We start from the raw sequence: 20,231 nt of genomic DNA, 5'->3' as shown, positions 1-20,231 counted from the left end.
GTATATGGTTTGTGTTGCCCCTATACCTATGTGCTCCTATTGCAATCTATTGTAACTTTACACTGCTCGCATTACTTCCTTTTGCTATTACTGCATATTTTTGGTATTGTGTACATATATCTTGTGTACATTTGGCATCCTCATACTGAGGGTACTCACTGAGATACTTTTGGCATATTGTCATAAAAATAAAGTACCTTTATTTTTAGTATATATATTTGTATTGTGTTTTCTTATGATATTGTGCATATGACACCAGTGGTATAGTAGGAGCTTTGCATGTCTCCTAGTTCAGCCTAAGCTCCTCTGCTCTGCTACCTTCTATCAGCCTAAGCTGCTAGAAACACCTCTTCTACACTAATAAGGGATAACTGGACCTGGTACAGAGTGTAAGTACCCCTTGGTACCCACTACAAGCCAGGCCAGCCTCCTACATATGGTACTTAGGTACCCAGAGCACTAGTACACATGGGCTGCAGCATGTATTGTGCCACCCATGTGAGCCCATGCAAACTGTCTGCAGGCCTGCTATTGCAGCCTGCGTGAAATGGTGAATACACCTTTCACTTGAGATATAAGGCTTGCATTATATCATGGTCACTCCACTTAGACACTCTAAGTCACCCCTCTGGTAGGTCGTTCAGCCCAAGGGCAGGGTGCATGTCCATAAGTGTGAGGGTACCCCTGCATGTGCGGGGGTACTACTACAAACCACAGATTACAATCCTGGGGCTTTGTAAGTGCAGGGACGTCATCTTAAGGTATGTATTGGACACTGGTCAACACGAGTGCCCCAATTGCTTCTCCGCACCTAGGCATGTTTGGTAACAAACATGTTGGAATCATGCAACTACACCTATTCCAGTGCTAGTTGCATGATCCCATGTACTCTGGGGGTTCCTTAGAGGAAGCCCCAGTTCTGCCTGTGTAGCCTTACAATGCCTGGCTGCCAGGCCACACTGCTGCCAACCCCAGACACTCTTCTGTCCTCCTGCTGATGAGCCTAACTCAAGCAGGGGAAAGCAGAACAAAGTATTTCCTGCAAGGGAGAAGTGTGACCACCTCTCCTTTTGAAATAAGTGTCTCTGGGCTGGGGTGGGGTGGCCTCTGAGTGCCACCAGACTGCTTTGAAGGAAAGTTTTGTGCCCTCCTTGTATAATCCAGTTTGCACCAGTTCAGAAACCCCCAGTTTCCACTCTGGTGCGAAACCACTGTAGTAAACTGACCCCTTGTTTGCAGTACCCCTCCATTTTTGGCCAGATATCTGACTAAGTGTGTGCTGGGATCCTGACAACCAGGCCCCAGCACCTGTGTTATTTTCTGTACCATTGTTTCCACAACGGGCACACTTCTGGAACACAGGTAAGTCCCTAGTAAAAGGAACCAGTGGTACCAAAGGCCTGGAGGCCAGAGAGTGCCCGTCAGGGCTGCAGCATATATTGTGCCACCCTAAGGGACCCCTCCCCAAACACACGCACAGTACCATTGCAGGATGTGTGTATTGGTTGGAGAGAAAGTTAAAGTCAACATGGCATCCCTCTCTGGGTGCCGTGCCCTCAAACCACTGCCTGTGGCATAGGTAAGTCACCCCTCTAGTAGGCTTTACGGCCCTAAGGCAGGGTACACTACACCACAGGTGAGGGCACAGCTGCATGTTCAATATGTCCCTACAGTGTCTAAGCCAATTCTTAGACGTTTTAAGTGCAGTGTGGCCATTTTAAGTACAAGGGCTGTGAGTTTGTCATTACGAGCTCAGCTCCATGATGGCTTCACTGAAGACTGGGAATGTTGGTATCAAACTTCTTTGCACAATAAACCCACACTGAAGCCAGTGTTGGATCTGTTGTAAAATGCACACAGAAGGCATCTTAGAGCTGCCCCTTGTATTTTACCCAACTCTTTAGTGCAGGACTGACCAGTCTGAGCCAGCCTGCTAGTAACAGACAAGTTTCTGACCCCCATGGGGTGAATGCCTTTGTGCTCTCTGGGGTCAGGAACAAAGCCTGATGTGGATGGAGGTACTTCATACACCCCACCACTGCAGGAACTGCAACACTTGGTGGTGAGCCTCAAAGGCTCAGGCCTCAGGTTACAGTGCCCCAGGGCACTCCAGCTAGTGGAGCTGCCCACCTCCTGGACCAAGCCCCACTTTTGGCAGTAGGTCCAGTAGAAAAATTAGGTAAAACTAGGAGGAATGACCACTGCAGCTAGGACCACCCCTAAGATGTCCAGAGCTGAATTGACCCTCTCCTGGCAGAATCCTTCATTTTGTTTACAAGGAGAGGGACCAATAGCGATAGGAATGCGCAACCCCCCCCCCCAAAGGGAGTGAGCACAGGAAGGGTGTAGCCACCCTTAGGGACAGTAGTCATAGGCTACTGCCCTCTGAACCCTGTAACACTCCTAAATCTAGTATTTAGGGGAAGCCCGGAACCTTGCTCACCAGACTCCTGGCGACCTCAAAAAAGGAGGACTGCAAAGCTGACCCCAGCAGTGAAGACTCCAGATGACAACTGACTTGGCTCCAGCCCTTCCGACATGTCTGCAGCTTCAAGACTCCTGCTACAAAAAGGCGATGCATCATGCAGGATCAGCGACCTTTTCACACTCCGAGGACTGCCTGCCTAGCACAGGACCAAGAACTTTCAAGGACAGCTGCCCCGTCTAGAGGTATCCTTCCAAAAGGACTTCAGAACCGCCCTGAGTCTGCGAGCCCTGTCTACTCTGCACCCGACGCCCACGGCCCGAGTCCAGGTCGGTCACCGGTCCACAGAAAGTCCCCAGGCCATTCCGACCACAAGTCCACCCTTGGTTAACCCCCCACCACCACAATGACGACACCTGCAGAGTGAATTGAGAGGGCCCCCCTGACCACAACCAGATCCGATGAAGATTCCCAATGCCCAAGAAGACCCCTGCACCAGCAGTCCCCAGGTCTTGGGGAATCCGACCGACGGTCCAGCAATGTCCGGCAGGCACCTCTCCTACTTGCCCAGCCTCTGGTTCTCCATAACCGACCCCCTGGACCCAGCCCGCAGCATCTTTTCTGACTCTCGGGGGCTCCCCTTTTAAAAGCAATGGCGCCAAGCTCTGTGTTTGCATCCTGCAGCGGGCCGCACCTGTGCAGCTGAGGGTCTGTGTTTGGTGCTGACCTATGCCCTCCTCCCCCATGCTGACCTAAACACCCCAGACCTGTGTCCTGAAACCCCGGGTACTTACCTGCAAATTGTTTTCTACCAAGCCCCCCAGCCCTCATAGGAGTCCTTTGAAAACCCAAACGCCAACTTTGACCTCTGCACCCAGCCGGCCCAATGTTGCTGGTGGTGCACTTCTCGGGTCCCAACTTGAACTTTGACCCGTGCACATCGTAGCCCCCTGAAGAATGGGATGGTAAGTCAAGTACTTACCTGTTAAATGTGCGAACACTTTTCCTTCCCTAGGACTCTATTGATTCTTTTGAAAAATTGCACTGTCAACTTTTAAAATTGAAAAGTGTTACTTCTAAACTGTATAAACTATGAAAGGGACATCCCTTAACATGGAAACAGTATTATTTGATATATCCTTAAATGCTCAAAAGTCCTTAATTCAAAAAACGCTCCATTCTTTAACTCATGATCTTCTTTATTCTTCTCAGAATTCTTTAATCCAGAATTGTTCCCGTTTCAGTCTCAGTCAACACGTGTTTCGTCTGGGGATTACCCCTTGACTTCCTCAGGACTTTCTACAAATAGTATCCAACATAATTATTTTTTAAATTTACACGTACCAATTATAATTTCACATTACCATCACCTAATGCCATGCAAAGTAACTCGACGATTGTTACAAAACCAATAAACAAAAAAAAAGAAAGTGCAAACCGTGATTTGAAACAACCTATATTGATATCAGCCCTCATATTTTATAGAACACTAAACCTCCATGTCTTTAAACCTTTATGTTTTTAAGTTTCTTAAAAAGCCCTGTGAAGATCTCAGAGTTATAGCAGTCTTAATACCAGATGGGGTAAACATCAAGTTTACATACAGATACAGTTCAACCTGTATAGATTTTTTGGATGTGTAATTGTTTGTGGAAGACAATAAAAATGAGAGTAGACTACACCGTAATCCAACAGCTTGTAATACGTTATTACACGCAACTAGTGCGCACCCAAAACACCAGATAGATGCAATACCGTTTGGAGAAATGGTTAGAGCAAGACGGAATTGTAGCAAGGATACAGACTTTTACAATTGTATAGAAGATATGGGGAAAAGATTTATTGCTAGAGGATATTGAGAATAAATTGTTAGGAAGTCTCAGTGTAAATATTCTACAATATCACATTCACACACTTTACAACCTCATAAAACGACGAGAAACCGCGAAGGGAAGAGTAATAAAGATAATATAAGAATAGTATTGGATTATACTAACAATCCCACTATACTATTGAAAAGCATGAGAAAACATTGGGGAATTTTATTACAAGATCAAGTACTAAGGAAGCATATTAGTGATAAGCCAGAAGTATCATATAGAAGAGGAGTAACACTTAATAACATTCTTAGTCCGAGTTACTTGAAAAATAAGGCTTGATACTAATAATATGGGCTTTTTCAAATGTGGAAGCTGTGCGATGTGCAGATGGGCATGGCATGAAAAAAAGAGATTTTCAAGGATTGGGGAATAAAGAATATACCATTAGAACGTATTTCAATTGCAATACAACATATGTAATTTATATTCTAGCTTGTAAATGTCACAAAATATATGTAGGTGGCACTTTACGGCCTCTCAAGGTGAGGATCTCAGAGCATTGGGGAGCTATAAGACAGGATGATGAGCGTTACCCTATTGCTTCACATATTAGATCATGCAGGGCACAGGGGCCCTACAAGGATTTTTTTTTTTTTAGATTCTAACTTATAGAGAGAAACCCACAAGGGGGTAATAGAGAATTAGCATTAATAAGGAAGGAATCCAAATGGATAATGAAGATAGGGGCAGTGGAACATGGATTAAATTCTGATCACGCATTTGAATATTTTCTAGGGGATACATGAAGTAGAAACTATGAGATCTGGTTATATGTCATATGCTATTTGTTCAGCAATATGGTTAGAGTACAATCCACAGTCTTTTGAACACTATTACCCTATAAAATGGGCAAGTAATAACCAGAGGGGAGGATTTGTTATTCGCCATTTAACGCAATGTATACAGTAAATGTAAGGAAATGCCTCCTTGGCATGGTTACCCCCTAACCTTTTGCCTTTGCTGATGCTAAGCTTTGATTGAAAGTGTGCTGGGACCCTGCTAACCAAGCCCCAGCACCAGTGTTCTTGCCCTAAACTGTACCTTTGTCTCCACAATTGGCACAGCCCTGGCACCCAGTTAAGTCCCTTGTAACTGGTACCCCTGGTACCAAGGGCCCTGATGCCAGGGAAGGTCTCTAAGGGCTGCAGCATGTCTTATGCCACCCTGGGGACCCCTCACTCAGCACATGTACACTGCCTCACAGCTTGTGTGTGCTGGTGGGGAGAAAATGACTAAGTCGACATGGCACTACCCTCAGACTGCCATGCCAACCTCACACTGCCTGTGGCATAGCTAAGTCACCCCTCTAGCAGGCCTTACAGCCCTAAGGCAGGGTGAACTATACCACAGGTGAGGGCATATGTGCATGAGCACTATGCCCCTACAGTGTCTAAGCAAAACCTTACAAGTGCAGGGTAGCCATAAGAGTATATGGCCTGGGAGTTTGTCAAGCACAAACTCCACCGTTTCATAATGGCTACACTGTAAGCTGGGAAGTTTGGTATCAAACTTCTCAGCACAATAAATGCACACTGATGCCAGAGTGAAATTTATTCTAACATACACCCAGAGGGCATCTTAGAGATGCCCCCTCAATACCAATCCGACTTCTGGTGTATGTTGACCAGTTTCTGCCAGCCTGCCACACACCAGACGAGTTGCTGGCCACATGGGGAGAGTGCCTTTGTCACTCTGTGGCCAGGAACAAAGCTTGAACTGGGTGGAGGTGCTTCACACCTCCCCCTGCAGGAACTGTAACACCTGGCGGTAAGCCTCAAAGTCTCAACCCCTTTGTAACAGCGCCACATGTCAACACAGTTAGTGGAGAGGCCTGCCACTCTGGCCACTGCCCCCACTTATGGATAGATAATTAGGAAAACAAGGAGGAGTCACCCACCAGTCAGAACAGCCCCTAAGGTGACCTGAGCTGAGGTGACCCATGCCTTTAGAAATCCTCCATCTTAGTTTTGGAGGATTCACCAAATAGGATTAGGGAGGAGGCACGAAGAGGGTGTAGCCACGCTCCAGGACAGTAGCCATTGGCTACTGCCCTCCCAAACCTAAACACCCCCCTAAATTTAGTATTGAGGGGCACCCAAGAACACAGGAAATCAGATTCCTGCAACCTGAACCAAAGAAGAAGGACTGCTGACCTACAAGCCTGCAGAGACGACTGAAGACAACAACTGCTTTGGCCCCAGCCCTACCGACCTGTCTGCTAACTCGAAAACCTGCAACCAGCGACACATCCAACAGGGACCAGCGACCTCTGAAGCCTCAGAGGACTGCTCTTACCCCCAGGACCAAGAAACTCCTGTGAGCGGCTCTGCTCATCCATCTGCAACTAACTTGCAACTTTTCTTCAACTTCAAAGACCTCACTCTTCCCGCCGGAAGGGCGAGACTTCACACTCTGCACCCGACGCCCCGGCTTGAGATCCAGAGAACCAACACCACAGGGAAGACTCCCCGGCGATTGTGAACCCTTGAGTATCCCGAGACGACCCCCCTGGACCCTCACAGCGACGCCTGCAGAGGATCCAGAGGCTACCCCTGACCGCGACTGCCTGTAACAAGGGACCCGACGCCTGGACCAAGCACTGCACCTGCAGCCCCCAGGATCTGAAGGCACCGAACCTCATTGCATGAGTGACCCCCAGGTGACCCTCTGCCTAGCCCAGGTGGTGGCTGGCCCGAGAAGCCCCCGTGCCTGCCTGCACCGCTAGAGTGACCCCCGGGTCCCTCCATTGAAACCTATACAAAACCCAATGCCTGCTTTGCACACTGCACCCGGCCGCCCCTGTGCCGCGGAGTGTGTGTTTTTTGTGCCTACTTGTGTCCCCCCCCCCAGTGCTCTAAAGAAACCCAACTGCTCCGCCGCCCGAGGCCGCGGGTACTTACCTGCTGGCAGACTGGAACCAGAGCACCCCTGTTCTCCATAGGCACCTATGTGTTTTGGGCACCTCTTCGACCTCAGCACCTGACCGGCCCTGAGCAGCTGGTGTGGTAACTTTGGGGTTGCCTTGAACCCCCAATGGTGGGCTACCTTGGACCCAAGTTTGAACCCTGTAAGTGTTTTACTTACCTGTGAACTTAAAATGTACTTACCTCCCCCAGGAACTGTTGATTTTTGCACTAAGTGCCCACTTTTAAAATAGCTTATTGCCATTTTTGTCAAAACTGTACATGCTATTGTGATAATTCAAAGTTCCTAGAATACCTGAGTGAAGTACCTTCCATTTAAAGTATTGTTTGTAAATCTTGAACCTGTAAACTAAGAAAATATATTTTTCTATATGAAAACCTATAGGCCTGGAATTTGTCTTTGAGTGTGTGTTCCTCATTTATTGCCTGTGTGTGTACAACAAATGCTTAGTACTACCCTCTGATAAGCCTACTGCTCGACCACACTAACACAAAATAGAGCATTAGAATTATCTCTTTTTGCCACTATCTTAACTCTAAGGGGAACCCTTGGACTCTGTGCACGCTATTTCTTACTTTGAAATAGTATATACAGAGCCAACTTCCTACACCCTTTTTCAGAGGTTCTTTTATTCATTCTTTCCTTAGCCCAGCAGGGCTCTACATTGGGCACCCTTTAGGGGTATCTGTCTGCCATTTCCACCTTTCTTAGGCTTCCTGATCAGCCCTCACTCTTTAAATCTCATCTTGTGAGTAGGTTCTTAAAGGGGCTCACGCACTTATTTCCTCCCACTCCCTTCATCATGTCTCATTGGGATCTTAATCTTGTGCTTACTTTCCTCGGTTCTGGGAGCCCCTAAATACTCAATTTAGGGGTGTGTTTAGGTCAGGGAGGGCAGTAGCCAATGGCTACTGTCCTTGAGGGTGGCTACACCCTCTTTGTGCCTCCTCCCTGTGGGGAGGGGGGGGCACATCCCTGATCGTATTGGGGGAATCCTCTATCTGCAAGATGGAGGATTTCTAAAATTAAGAGTCACCTCAGATCAGGACACCTTAGGGGCTGTCCTGACCGGTGGGTGACTCCTCCTTGTTTTTCTCATTATCTTCTCCAGCCTTGCTGCCAAAAGTGGGGGCAATGGGCGTAGGGGCGAGCATCTCCACTAGCTGGGATGCCCTGGGGTGCTGTAACAAAAGGCATGAGCCTTTGAGGCTCACCACCAGGTGTTACAATTCCTGCAGGGGGAAGTGAGAAGCACCTCCACCCAGTACAATCTTTGTTCCTGGCCACAAAGAGTGACAAAGGCACTCACCCCATGTGGCCAGAAACTTGTCTGGTTGTGGCAGGCTGGCAGAAACTGGTCAGCCTAGCACTAGGAGTCGGAGTGGTATTCAGGGGGAATCTCAAAGATGCCCTCTTGGTGTATTTTACAATAAATCCCACACTGCCATCAGTGTACATTTATTGTGCTGAGAAGTTTGATACCAAACTTCCCAGATTTCCGTGTAGCCATTATGGAACTGTGGAGATCGTGTTTGACAAACTCCCAGACCATATACTCTTTATGGCTACCCTGCACTTACAATGTCTAAGGTTTTGCTTAGACACTGTAGGGGCACAGTGCCCATGCAACTATGCCCTCACCTGTGGTATAGTGCACCCTGCCTTAGGGCTGTAAGGCCTGCTAGAGGGGTGACTTACCTATGCCACAGGCAGTGTGAGGTGGGCATGGCACTCTGAGGGGAGTGCCATGTTGACTTAGTCATTTTCTCCCCAGCAGCACACACAAGCTGTGAGGCAGTGTGCATGTGCTGAGTGAGGGGTCCCCAGGGTGGCATTAGACACGCTGCAGCCCTTAGAGACCTTCCCTAGCAACAGGGTCCTTGGTACCAAGGGATTTATCTGTGTGCCAGGGCTGTGCCAATTGAGGGATCAAAGGTACAGTTTAGGGAAAGAACACTGGTGCCAGGGCCTGGTTAGCAGGGTCCCAGCATACTTTCAATCATAACTGGCATCAACAAAAGGCAAAAAGTCAGGAGGTAACCATGCCAAGAAAGGCATTTCCTTACAGATGGGATCTCTTTGATGACGACTTCTTACTTTGACATGAGGATCTGGAAGAAGACAAGTGGTGATGACTCCGCGACCAGTCTCGAGACCTTCCACTCGAGCGAGACCGGGACCTACGTGGAGTCGAGTGCCGGGCCACCAGGCGCTATAGGGACTGCTCCCTCAAAGCCTTCGGGTGCATGGCCCAGCACTCGGAGCACGACTTTGGGTCGTGGTTGCGCTCAAGATACCACAGACAAACCCGATGAGGATCATCCTCGACGCACCAAATTTCACACAAAAACTCAACCACACGGTCGAATTCGGTCAAAAATAGACCAGGGTAAATGTTCTCCGGATCAGCGTGTTGTGCGGAAAGAAAATAACTAACCTCACTGCGCAAGGGTGGCGTCTATATACTACTCCCAATATCATCACAGTGACCACGACGCCAACGACACCAGCGGAGTCGACCGACGCCACCAACCGACATGCAAGGGTATTGCTCGAAAAATCTCCGGATCCAGTCTGATGCCTGGGGAAATTCTAAGGGAAGGAATCTGCAACTAGAATATGTCTCTACCAGATAGGAGCACACATGAGATATGTGAGGACCAAGTTCAAATCCCACTGGGGCATTATGAACGGAAAAGAAGGAAACATATGTATGAGTCCCTTGAGAAAACTCCCAGCAATAGGTGATCTAAACATAGAGGGTAGGCCTGGTAGCCTTAAAAAGGCAGAGATGGCAGACAAATAGCCCTTGAGGGTGCCATGAGCAAAGCCCTGCTGGGCAAGAGAGAGCATAAAGAGGAAAACCTCTGAGAGAGGTGCAGAGAAGGGAATCAACAAACTTGTTGATACACCATGCCACAAATTTCTTCCAACAACAGGCAGATAACGTTTTGGTGGAGGGATGCCTGGCTGCCAAGGTAACATCAAAGAATTCGGGCGGAGGGCCGAAAGCCGTCAACTGCTGCCACTCAATCTCCATGCAAGGAGGTGGAGACTGGACAGGTTTGGTTGAATGACCGTCCCCTGCTGCTGCGACAAAACATCCTCCCAAAGGGGCAGTCTGATCGGAGGATCGATGGCCATGCTCAATAGCTTGGGATACCAGAATCTTCATGCCCAGTCCGGAGCCACCAGAATTACTTGGGTCCGGTCCTGCCTGATCTTTAGAACTCTGGGCAGAAGTGGTACTGGCGTTAAGGCATAAAGGAGGTCTGAGTTCCACTTGTGACGAAAAGCATCGCCCAGCGTGTGCCGCCTTGCAAACTCCAACGCAAGAAACAGCTGACATTGCACGTTATTTGCGGAGGTGAACAGATCTAACAAAGGCTCTCCTCACTGCTGAAAGAGACCTTGCGCCACCCCCTGGTTGAGACACCATTTGTGATCGACTATGCATTGACGGCTGAGTTCGTCTGCTCTGACGTTGAACCACCAGTGTAATGCCATGGTGCTCCAGTCATGTCCAGAGGCAAAAAGCCTCTTGATAAAGGGTCCACGACCCCACTCCGCCCTGCTTGTTGCAGTACCACAGTACACCCCTTTGAGAGAGGGAAGGAAAGCTTTCAATGCAAGTCGGATCGCCTTGAACTCCAAAAAGTTGAGGTGGTGCCTGGCCTCTGCCGGAGACCAGAGGTGAAGCATCCTGGATGTCAAGGTTCTCAGGCGTAGGGTCAGGAATTTTAGAGTCAGTCGGTGCAGGCCGATGGCGGCCGGTAACTGTCCTATTCACAGGAGCCCTTGTGCTGGGTTTGGATCAGGTACCAAGAAGGACGTCCGTAGGGGCTTAATTAAAGGGAAGGAAGGGTTCCAAATTAGAGGCCCCAGGCTGAAGCACCTCTATAAGGAGGTTAGTCCTGACCTCCACGGAAGGAGGCTCGAGGTCCAAAACTTCAGCAGCCCTCCTCACCACCATAGAATACGACGTTCCCTTCTATGTAGCCACGGTAGGGGGAGAAAGAATGCCAGTGGGGGTGTCTAACCCACTGGCATCCCCCAAATCCTGAACCCAGTACATGTCAGGGTCAAGATGGTATTCTAAAGGGTCCAGCGACCCTACTACACTATCCCCATATCAATAGGGGTCAGGATCTGCCCTGGGCCCAGGAGAGCCCATGGAAAACTGAATCTATGTCAAGCAACACGTTCCGGCTGCAGGTCATCAGGGATCAGTATAGGATCGACTTTGATTGTGGGCCCAAATGACGTCAGGAGCATCAACGTCTGTTCCAACGCCGGGAAAGGTCACGTTGGCACGTCCGGTGCCGGGACGGATCTGGGAAAGGATCCAGAGGCGCCCTATGGAGTCGGGCCAAAGCCGGCGACTTGGAACCTGAAGGGGCCCTCACCGACTCACCTGGGCCCGAAGGCGCTGAGGGTTGGTCGGTCTGCCCAAAGGTGAGGGGCATAGTCTCATAACATTCTGTGAGCTGGGCAGGGATGACACTGGCTCTCGTAAAGTCAGGGAGGCGCAGATCCGACCCAGATGGTGGCTCCGAAAATGGAGGCCTACAGAGTCAACGCTCTTCCTGCAACACGTCGTCTGAGCGACGGGGCGAAGGCGAAGAATGTTTGGCCTTCTTCATCGTCTTCTTGTGACCCGACCGTCTAGATAACTTGGACGAGGAGGAGTGTTGATGAGTCTGCGACCGGTCTCCTGACACTCCTCTTGAACGAAACCAGGAGCGGCATGGGGTCAAATGTCCAGAAGCACTCCCTCAAAGTCTTCGGGTTCATGGCCTGACACTCGGAGCACAACTTCAGGTCGTGGTTGCGCTCCAGACACTAGAGGCAGACGAAATGCAGATCTGTCACCGACATCATGTCTGTGACCGAAGACGCATGGCTCGAATCCAGTCTTTCGGGATATCTCTTGACGCATCCAAAACTCATCAAAACGAACAAGTGTTGCAGTTAGTAAAAAAAAAAAAAGACTATGGGTAGGTCATCTGTGCGTAGGCTGGCGCGGAAATAAAACAACTGACGTCAGAGCGCCAGGGCGGCCCCTATATACGACTGCAACGTCATCACAGAGACCATGACGCCAACTACACCCAGTGAGTCGTCCGACACCACCTAACTGCATGCAGGGGTACTGCTCAAAGAGAAATCTCCGGCTCCAGTCTGGCACCTGGGGGAAAGTCTAAGGTAAGGAATCTGCAACTAGAAGTCTCTATCAAATAATAAAAGGTGACCTTCTATGTAAGATCAGTATAACCTCCACCAAACTGTAAAAGAGACCTAATGCATTTTACATATTGCAAAGCTGCTTTCTTGAAACAAACTAGATTTTTCACGTTGTTGTGTTTGCTGCAGCTATTGATGTAATATTTAAAAAAACGATTCGTTTTTATTTCACCACAATCTTTTAAGCTTTTTTGTTTAACCTACCAGTTTTCCCTTCCTTTTCAGTAGTATTAATTTTTGAATTTAAAGGCTTTGATCCAGAGGATGTGGATGGTTGTTCTACAAGAACTTTATCTGGCAGCTGTCTGTTCCTTCTTGTCCGGCACAGAGAGGCAGAATCCATTCCTTTTCCGTTCACCAGGGGAGAAATGCTCTTCTGTGCTGCTGAACGAGATTGAGTCGTCGTTGTTGTCACACAGGTAGAAATCTCAGTCTTCAGATGGGGTCCGATTAAACGTTTCTTCCTTTCAGGGCTGTGATAAAAACACAATTTGTATAACATATGAGGGTGACAGTGTGTTAACTCATATATCAAAATTAGAACAGAGATAATGATACCTGCCACAACTTAGAATTTGTTATAGCATATGTGTTTCTAATTTACACTCCCTCTACAGCAGGGGTCTTAAAACTGTGGGGCGGGCAACCCTAGGGGGCCTTCAAGTGATCCCGGGGGGTGCCAGGCTCTGGCCAAAAGAAGGATTTTGCAGATTACAGTGCTTTGTTTTAAGCAGAAACATGTTTGTTGCACTTAAAAAAAGGTAATAGAACTTAACTACAATGTTTAAATAAGTCTAGACTTATTTGAACATTGCCAACTTAATAGAATACTTATGAAAAATTCTAAGGGGGGTATTTTAATTGTTTTCCAACTGGGGAGGCGCGGCTTTAACAAGTTTGAAAACCACTGCTGTACGGTGACCTATACTCTATTCCAGTAGTTCCCAACCTGTGGTCTGCGGACCCCCCGGGGTCCGTGACACACTGCCAGGGGGTCCGCAGGCCTGGGCTGGGAGGAAGGCACTTCTCCAGCTGGGGCCTCTGACAAACACAAGCGTGCGTGTTTTCATATTTATTACTTCCTTTGTTGAGCAGTTTTAAACACTGCAAAGCTCCTTGTACTACAAAAATAAAAGCGTCAAGCTAACTCAAGTGATTAATGTATCTGCTGAGATGGGAGTTTTGTGCAGTGGCAGTTTTGACTCAAAGGTAGCGCAGATGGTTAATATGCCTGCTGCAAAGGACATGTATCACGCAAGAAACAGTATTTTATGTGCATGGCACAGTGGGTTACTGCTTTTGTCACGGAGATTCTTTTGTTACTGTTCAGTTCATAATCGCAATCTAGCAGAGTGAGCTGTGAACTGCCATTAAAGAGCTGCATGCAAACCGCATGGCACAAATTAGAAAGTTTTTTTTTTCCTAGTCTTTCATTTTCCTTGTGCTGCTAAAAAAAAGGTTTGCTTTGTAGAAATACATTCTTATTGCTAACGCAGTGCTTCATTTATTCTTCTTGTTCCCGGTGCTGAGCACCGGCACCTACTTTTGAGGTCCGGGGCTTGCTCTTCTGCCTCAAGCATTTGCTGCGAGCAGAAGACACATATGGGAAAGACGGAGGAAGAGAAAAACGAAAAAGCATCACAAAGGGAGAAAGAAGAAAGCTGCAGAGTGAGCTGAAGTGGCATTATATGGATTGGAGAGGTCCGAGATGGCTTCAGGATTACGCTGCCTCAGTACTCCGTGTTCCCACATTTAATTGCAGCAGCCACTTGTTTAAGAGGAGGGCTTTGGGCACCAGCATGTTTTTATTTACAAATTAAGCACTGTGCTAACGTAATCACTAATCACTGTGCTGTGTTCAGAATCCTAAGTTTGTGCTTCTCCGGACCAAGCTCTCTTAGAAAATGCCTACCAGTGTGGATGACATGTGAATCCTACACCTTGTAGTCCCCTATAAAATGCCCTGGCACCCTACAGTGGTATGAGAGGTGCTATAAAACAAATGAAGTACATGTGACAGAGAGGCTAGGAAGAGATGAGAGGCCCTTATGGTTTTACTTCCTTTCCCCTTAACTTATTCATGTGAAAAAGCTTTCTCAGATCTTGCATACCTAGAAAATAAAAACAGAAATTGCTCCGGAAATGCAGAATCTGACCTGAGGATTCACCTTTCCTAAATAAAACAAAACATTGAAAAGGTAGTTGCCGAAATGCAGCGCCAACCTTCCCAATAAAATTCGATTTTTGCATATTTTTTCAATATAAAAGAATGTTATCTTTAGTAATGTGAGTATTTGTTTGGTGTGTTCTTGTTATATTTTTTGCGAATTACTGATTTAATGTTTGAAAATTAAATTGTACAAATTGCTGGGGGTCCCCGGCTTCCAGGAATGATTCATTGGGGGTCCTCAGGAGTCAAAAGGTTGGGAACCCCTGCTCTATTCAATCTGATGATCGCTAGAGTGGAGTCCAAATGGATTGTAATGCCAATACAAACAGTATTTACATGAACAGGTTAATTCTGGTAAGATTCTTTCTGATAATTACGGGAGCTTCTAAGGACTCCTTCAATTAACCTCATTCTCCGGGACTCTAATGGATCTACAAACTTTTTCATAGCTACCAACGTCATGTCCCAACTACATAGAGAACGCAAGGCTGTTGGAGACCCAGATCTGTTCCCATCATTTTTCGACACCTCCAATGTGGCCACTGACCTAGAGGGCATAGACGAAATATAAACAAAAAAGTTGCTTCTCAAGAGTGGAGGATGAAAGGTCGCAAGGAATTTGGGGGAGCTCCTGCAACAAACAGAAGGAAAATGTCACTTACCTAGTGTACATCTGTTCGTGGAATGTTCTGCTGCAGATTCACATGCTATGCACTGGTCCTGCCATCTAGTGTTGGGCTCGGAGTGTTACAAGTTGTTTTTCTTCTAAGAAGTATTTTCGAGTCACGGGACCGAGTGACTCCTCCTTTTCGGCTCCATTGCGCATGGGCATCGCCTCCATCTTAGACTGTTTTCTCGCAGAGGGTAAGGTAGGAGTGATAGAGTGAAAATAGAAAGATGTCCATGCAATGGGATAGAGATGTATGTACAATGTTTAAATAAAGGAATGTTTATATACATATGTACAATTTATAATTATAACTTAAACGGCTACAGGCTCCCGGGGAGGAGGGAGGGTGCATGTGAATCTGCAGCGGAACATGCTACGAACAGATGTACACTGGGTAAGTGACATTTTCTGTTCGGTGGCATGTGTAGCTGCAGATACACATGCTATGCATAGACTATAAAGCAGTAATCCTCCCCAAAGCGGTGGTCAGCCTGTAGGAGTTGAAGTTGTCTGAAATAATGTCCTAAGTACAGCCTGTCCTATTGGGGCTTGTTGTGTTGCTAACACATCTACACAGTAATGCTTGGTAAAAGTATGAGGTGTGGACCAAGATGCTGCCTTACAGATTTTTGTCATTGGTATGTTTCCCAGAAAGGCCATTGTTGCTCCTTTCTTTCTAGTGGAGTGTGCCTTTGGTGTAATGAGTAGTTGTCTTTTAGCTTTCAGGTAACAAGTTTGTATACATTTCACTATCCATCTGGCTATGCCTTGTTTGGATATAGGGTTACCAGTATGGGGTTTTTGGAATGCGACGAACATCTGTTTGGTTTTACGAAATGCTTTTGTTCTGTTGATGTAATACATTAGAGCTCTTTTTATATCTAATGTATGCAGTGCTCTTTCTGCCACTTAGTCTGGCTGTGGGAAGAAGACTGGGAGTTCCACTGTTTGGTTTAAATGAAACGGTGAGATGACTTTTGGTAGAAATTTTGGATTTGTGCGTAGTACAACTTTATGTTTGTGTACTTGTATAAATGGTTCTTGAACAGTGAAAGCTTGTATTTCACTAACTCTTCGTAATTAAGTGATTGCCACGAGAAATGCTACTTTCCAAGTTAAGAACTGGATCAGACAAGAGTGCATAGGTTCAAATGGTGGGCCCATGAGTTGTCGAAGTACAATATTAAGATTCCACAAGGGTACTTGTGGAATTCTTGGAGGTATGATTCCTCTAAGACCTTCCATGAATGCTTTAATGACTGGTATTCTAAACAGGGATTTTGTCTGTTTATTTTGCAAATAAGCAGAAATTGCAGTGAGATGTATTTTGATGGATGAAAAAGCTAGATCAGTGCGTTCCCCCCTGTTTAAGTAGTACATTGTTGTCATATTGTCTGTTCTGACAAGAATGTGTTTGTGAGCCAGAAGAGGTTGAAAGGCTCTTAGTGCTAAAGAGACTGCTAGCAGCTCTAAATAATTTATGTGTAGCTGCTTTTGCTTGTTGCCCCACAATACTGTGATTGTTGAGGTGTGCTCCCCACCCAATCATTGATGCATCTGTTGTGAGATTGGTGTGAGGCACAGGGTCTTGAAAAGGCCGCCCTTTGTTTAAATTTGTGGGATTCCACCACTGAAGCGAATAGTGTGTTTGGTGGTCTATCAACACTAGATCTTGGAGATGACCCTGTGCCTGCGACCATTGTTTTGCAAGACACTGTTGTAAGGGCCGCATGTGTAACCTTGCGTTTGGGACAATTGTGATGCATGATGCCATCATGCCTAGGAGTCTCATCACAAAACGGACTGTGTAGTGATGATATGGCAGTAATTGTGGCAACATGGTGTGGAATGACTGCACCCTTTGTGAGCTTGGACTTGCAATCGCCTTTTGAGTGTAGCTCCCAAGTACTGCTGAATTTGGGATGGTTGCAGGTGTGATTTTTGATAATTTATCGAAAACCCTAATGTGTGTAGGATATCTATTACATAACGTATGTGATGTTGACACTGTTTTTGAGAGTTGGCTTTTATTAGCCAATCATCGAGATATAGGATTATATGCATGTGTTGTCTCCTTATGTATGCTGCTACTACGGCAAGGCATTTTGTGAAGACTCTGGGGCCTGTTGTCATCCCGAAGGGTAATACCCTGAATTGGTAATGTTTTCCTTGTTTAACAACCCTGAGGAATTTTCTGTGAGCTGGATGGATGGGTATGTGAAAATACACATCTTTTAAATCCAGTGTTGACGTGTATTCTTCCTGTTGCAGTAGTGGGACTACATCTTGTAGTGTCACCATGTGGAAGTGTTCGGATCGAATGTAGAGGTTGAGAGTCCTGAGATCTAATATTGGCCTTAGCGTTTTGTCTTTTTTGGGAATGAGGAAGTAAAGCGAATAGACCCCTGTTCCTTTTTGATGATGAGGCACTAGTTCTATGGCTTGTTTGGTTAACAGTGCCTGCACCTCTGTTTGGAACATTGCAAGATGTTGCGATGAAAGTTTGTGCATTTTTGGGGGAATATCTGGAGGAAACTGTGTGAATTCTATGCAGTAACCATGTTGGATAATTGATAGTACCCATGTGTCTGTTGTGATGGTTGACCATTGATCGTGGAACATTTTCAGTCTTCCTCCCACAAGGGATGTGTGTTGGGGAAAGGTAATGACCAAGTCACTGTTTGTTGTTAGTGGCTTGCTTTCCAGTTTGGAATTTTCCCCTCGTTTTGGGAAATTGCCCTCTAAAGGACCCTCGAACCCCCCTCTTTGATATTGTGTTTGGTATGAGGGCTTTGTTTGTGAGGTGGATGGCTCGGCGGGCTGTGGCCTAAAGCCTCCCCTATACCGAGGCTTCCGAAATGTCTCTCTGTATTGGGATGAATAAAGTGCTCCCATCGCCTTAGCAGTGTCGGTATCTTTTTTCATTTTGTCTATGGCTGTGTGCACCTGTGTGCCGAATAATTGCTGTTGGTTGAAGGGCATGTTGAGGACATCCTGTTGGATTTCAGGTTTAAAACCTGATGATCTGAGCCATGCATGGCGCCTAATGGTAACTGCCATATTTATGGTCCTTGCGGCTGTCTCAGTGGAGTCTAGCGCTGATCTTATCTGGTTATTTGTTATCGCCTGTCCCTCCTCTCTACCTGCTGAGCTCTCTTTTGGTGTTCCTTGGGGAGATGTTGAATAATGTCCTTCATCTCATCCCAATGAGCCCTGTTGTATCTAGCGAGGAAGGCCTGTGAGTTCGCTATTCACCGCTGACTGGCTGCTTGTGACGCTACCCTCTTTCCTGCCGCATCAAACTTTTTAGTTTCCTTATGTGGAGGGGGTGCATCTCCAGAGGACTGCGAGTTAGCTCTTTTCCTCGCTGTGCTGACAACTACCGCATCTGGGGGCAGCTGTTGCGTGATAAACACTGGGTCTGAAGGTGGTGGTTTATACTTCTTTTCTACACTTGGGGTTATAGCCCTTCCCTTAACCGGCTCCTGGAATATCTGTTGGGCATATTTGAGCATACCCGGGAGCATGGGTAGACTTTGGTATGCTGCGTGTGTTGAGGACAATGTATTGAATAGAAAGTCGTCCTCGAGTGGTTCCGTGTGCATGCTTACATTGTGGAAAGCTGCAGCCCTAGCCTAAACTTGTGTGTAGGAGGCGCTATCTTCAGATGGAGAGGGCTTAGATGGATAGCACTCTGGGCTGTTGTCTGACACACGGTCATCATAAAGATCCCATGGATCTGTGTCTTGATGTGACTGCATAGTGTGTGTGGGAGACTGTGCAGTGGGTGTAGCAGGTGGAGAGACAGGTCGTTGAGGAGAATGAGGAGGAGACTGAGCTGGAGAAAACTGGCGTGGCGGAGATTGCTCTCTTGGCACTTTAGCCTTTGGCTGATCAGTGTCCATACGTCCATGAAGGCCAGCTTTCTTTTACATTTGAGGGGAGGTGCTGTGAGGATCTTGCCAGTATCCTTGTGGATCTGTATCCTGGCTTGTCTGTCATCGAATTCCACCATTTGTTGAAGCTCTTCCTCAAATCTATGGCTTTCTTTAAGCTGTTTAGAAAGTCCAGGTTCCTCTGTGTAAGATTATCTTTTCGGCTCCGAAGCCGGTTTCTTCAGCGCCGAGATGCCCGGGGTGGTAGTAGGACTCGGTTCTGAAAGAGACTTTCGGGGTTTCGACTCGATGACGTATTTTTTTGGAGACTGTGTCTCAACTCGAGTCTGAAGACTTCGATGTGGTTGTGGCCTTTTTCGGTGCCGGAAGGTGTTACTTGGTCACCGCTTGATTTTTTCCGGGTGGAGCCATGGCCTTCCGGCAGTGGTGTCCCGAGGCCTTCTGTTTGGTCTTGGTCGGGGCAAGCGTACTTACATGCTGGCCCGCTGTCGGTGGTCGGTCGACGTCGGATTCGTCCAAATCGGATCCTTGAACGGAGATGCCAGTGTGGATCATCTCCTCTTCTTCCGCGTCGAGGCGTTCGGTGCTCTTGGACGCCATTTGTAGCCTTCTCGCCCTTCGGTCTCTCAAGGTCTTTTTGGAACGGAAGGATCTGCAGGCCTCACAAGTATCCTCTCGGTGATCTGGTGACAAACACAGATTACAGACCCGATGTTGATCTGTGTAGGGATACTTGGCGTGGCACCGAAGGCAGAATCAGAACGGGGTCCCGTCCATGCATGAGGCTTCAATGCTTCTTGCGGTCAGGCCAACCAGGCCCAAGTTGGGCACGGGTGCCCCGAAGGGCAACCAAAGGTGTGTGTCCACCGGTACCGAGGTGTCGATGCAAGATGGGGCGCGATCAAGAACAATACCGCTGAATTCCTGTGATTTATAAGTTTTCAGAATTGAACAACCGGAGTGAAGAGGAACACATCAGAACCCGATGGCGGTAAGAAGACAATCTAAGATGGAGTCGATG

The 20,231-nt window shown here is 47.3% G+C and overlaps 1 protein-coding gene across 2 annotated transcripts in view; it reads right to left on the bottom strand.

The window, feature by feature from the left end:
• PHIP (pleckstrin homology domain interacting protein) overlaps positions 1 to 20,231 on the bottom strand; it is a 1,338,206-nt gene that overhangs the window by 152,649 nt on the left and 1,165,326 nt on the right. For both annotated transcript variants that reach the window (XM_069235639.1, XM_069235640.1), the window contains one exon: positions 12,679 to 12,947. In XM_069235639.1, coding sequence (XP_069091740.1) covers positions 12,679 to 12,947 — 269 coding nt within the window. The remainder of the gene's footprint in view (positions 1 to 12,678; positions 12,948 to 20,231) is intronic.

Source organism: Pleurodeles waltl, chromosome 5 (genome assembly GCF_031143425.1).
Source record: "Pleurodeles waltl isolate 20211129_DDA chromosome 5, aPleWal1.hap1.20221129, whole genome shotgun sequence".
NCBI lineage: Eukaryota > Metazoa > Chordata > Amphibia > Caudata > Salamandridae > Pleurodeles > Pleurodeles waltl.
The sequence above is the reverse complement of the archived record's forward strand: the minus strand, read 5'-3'. Positions and strand labels throughout refer to the sequence as shown.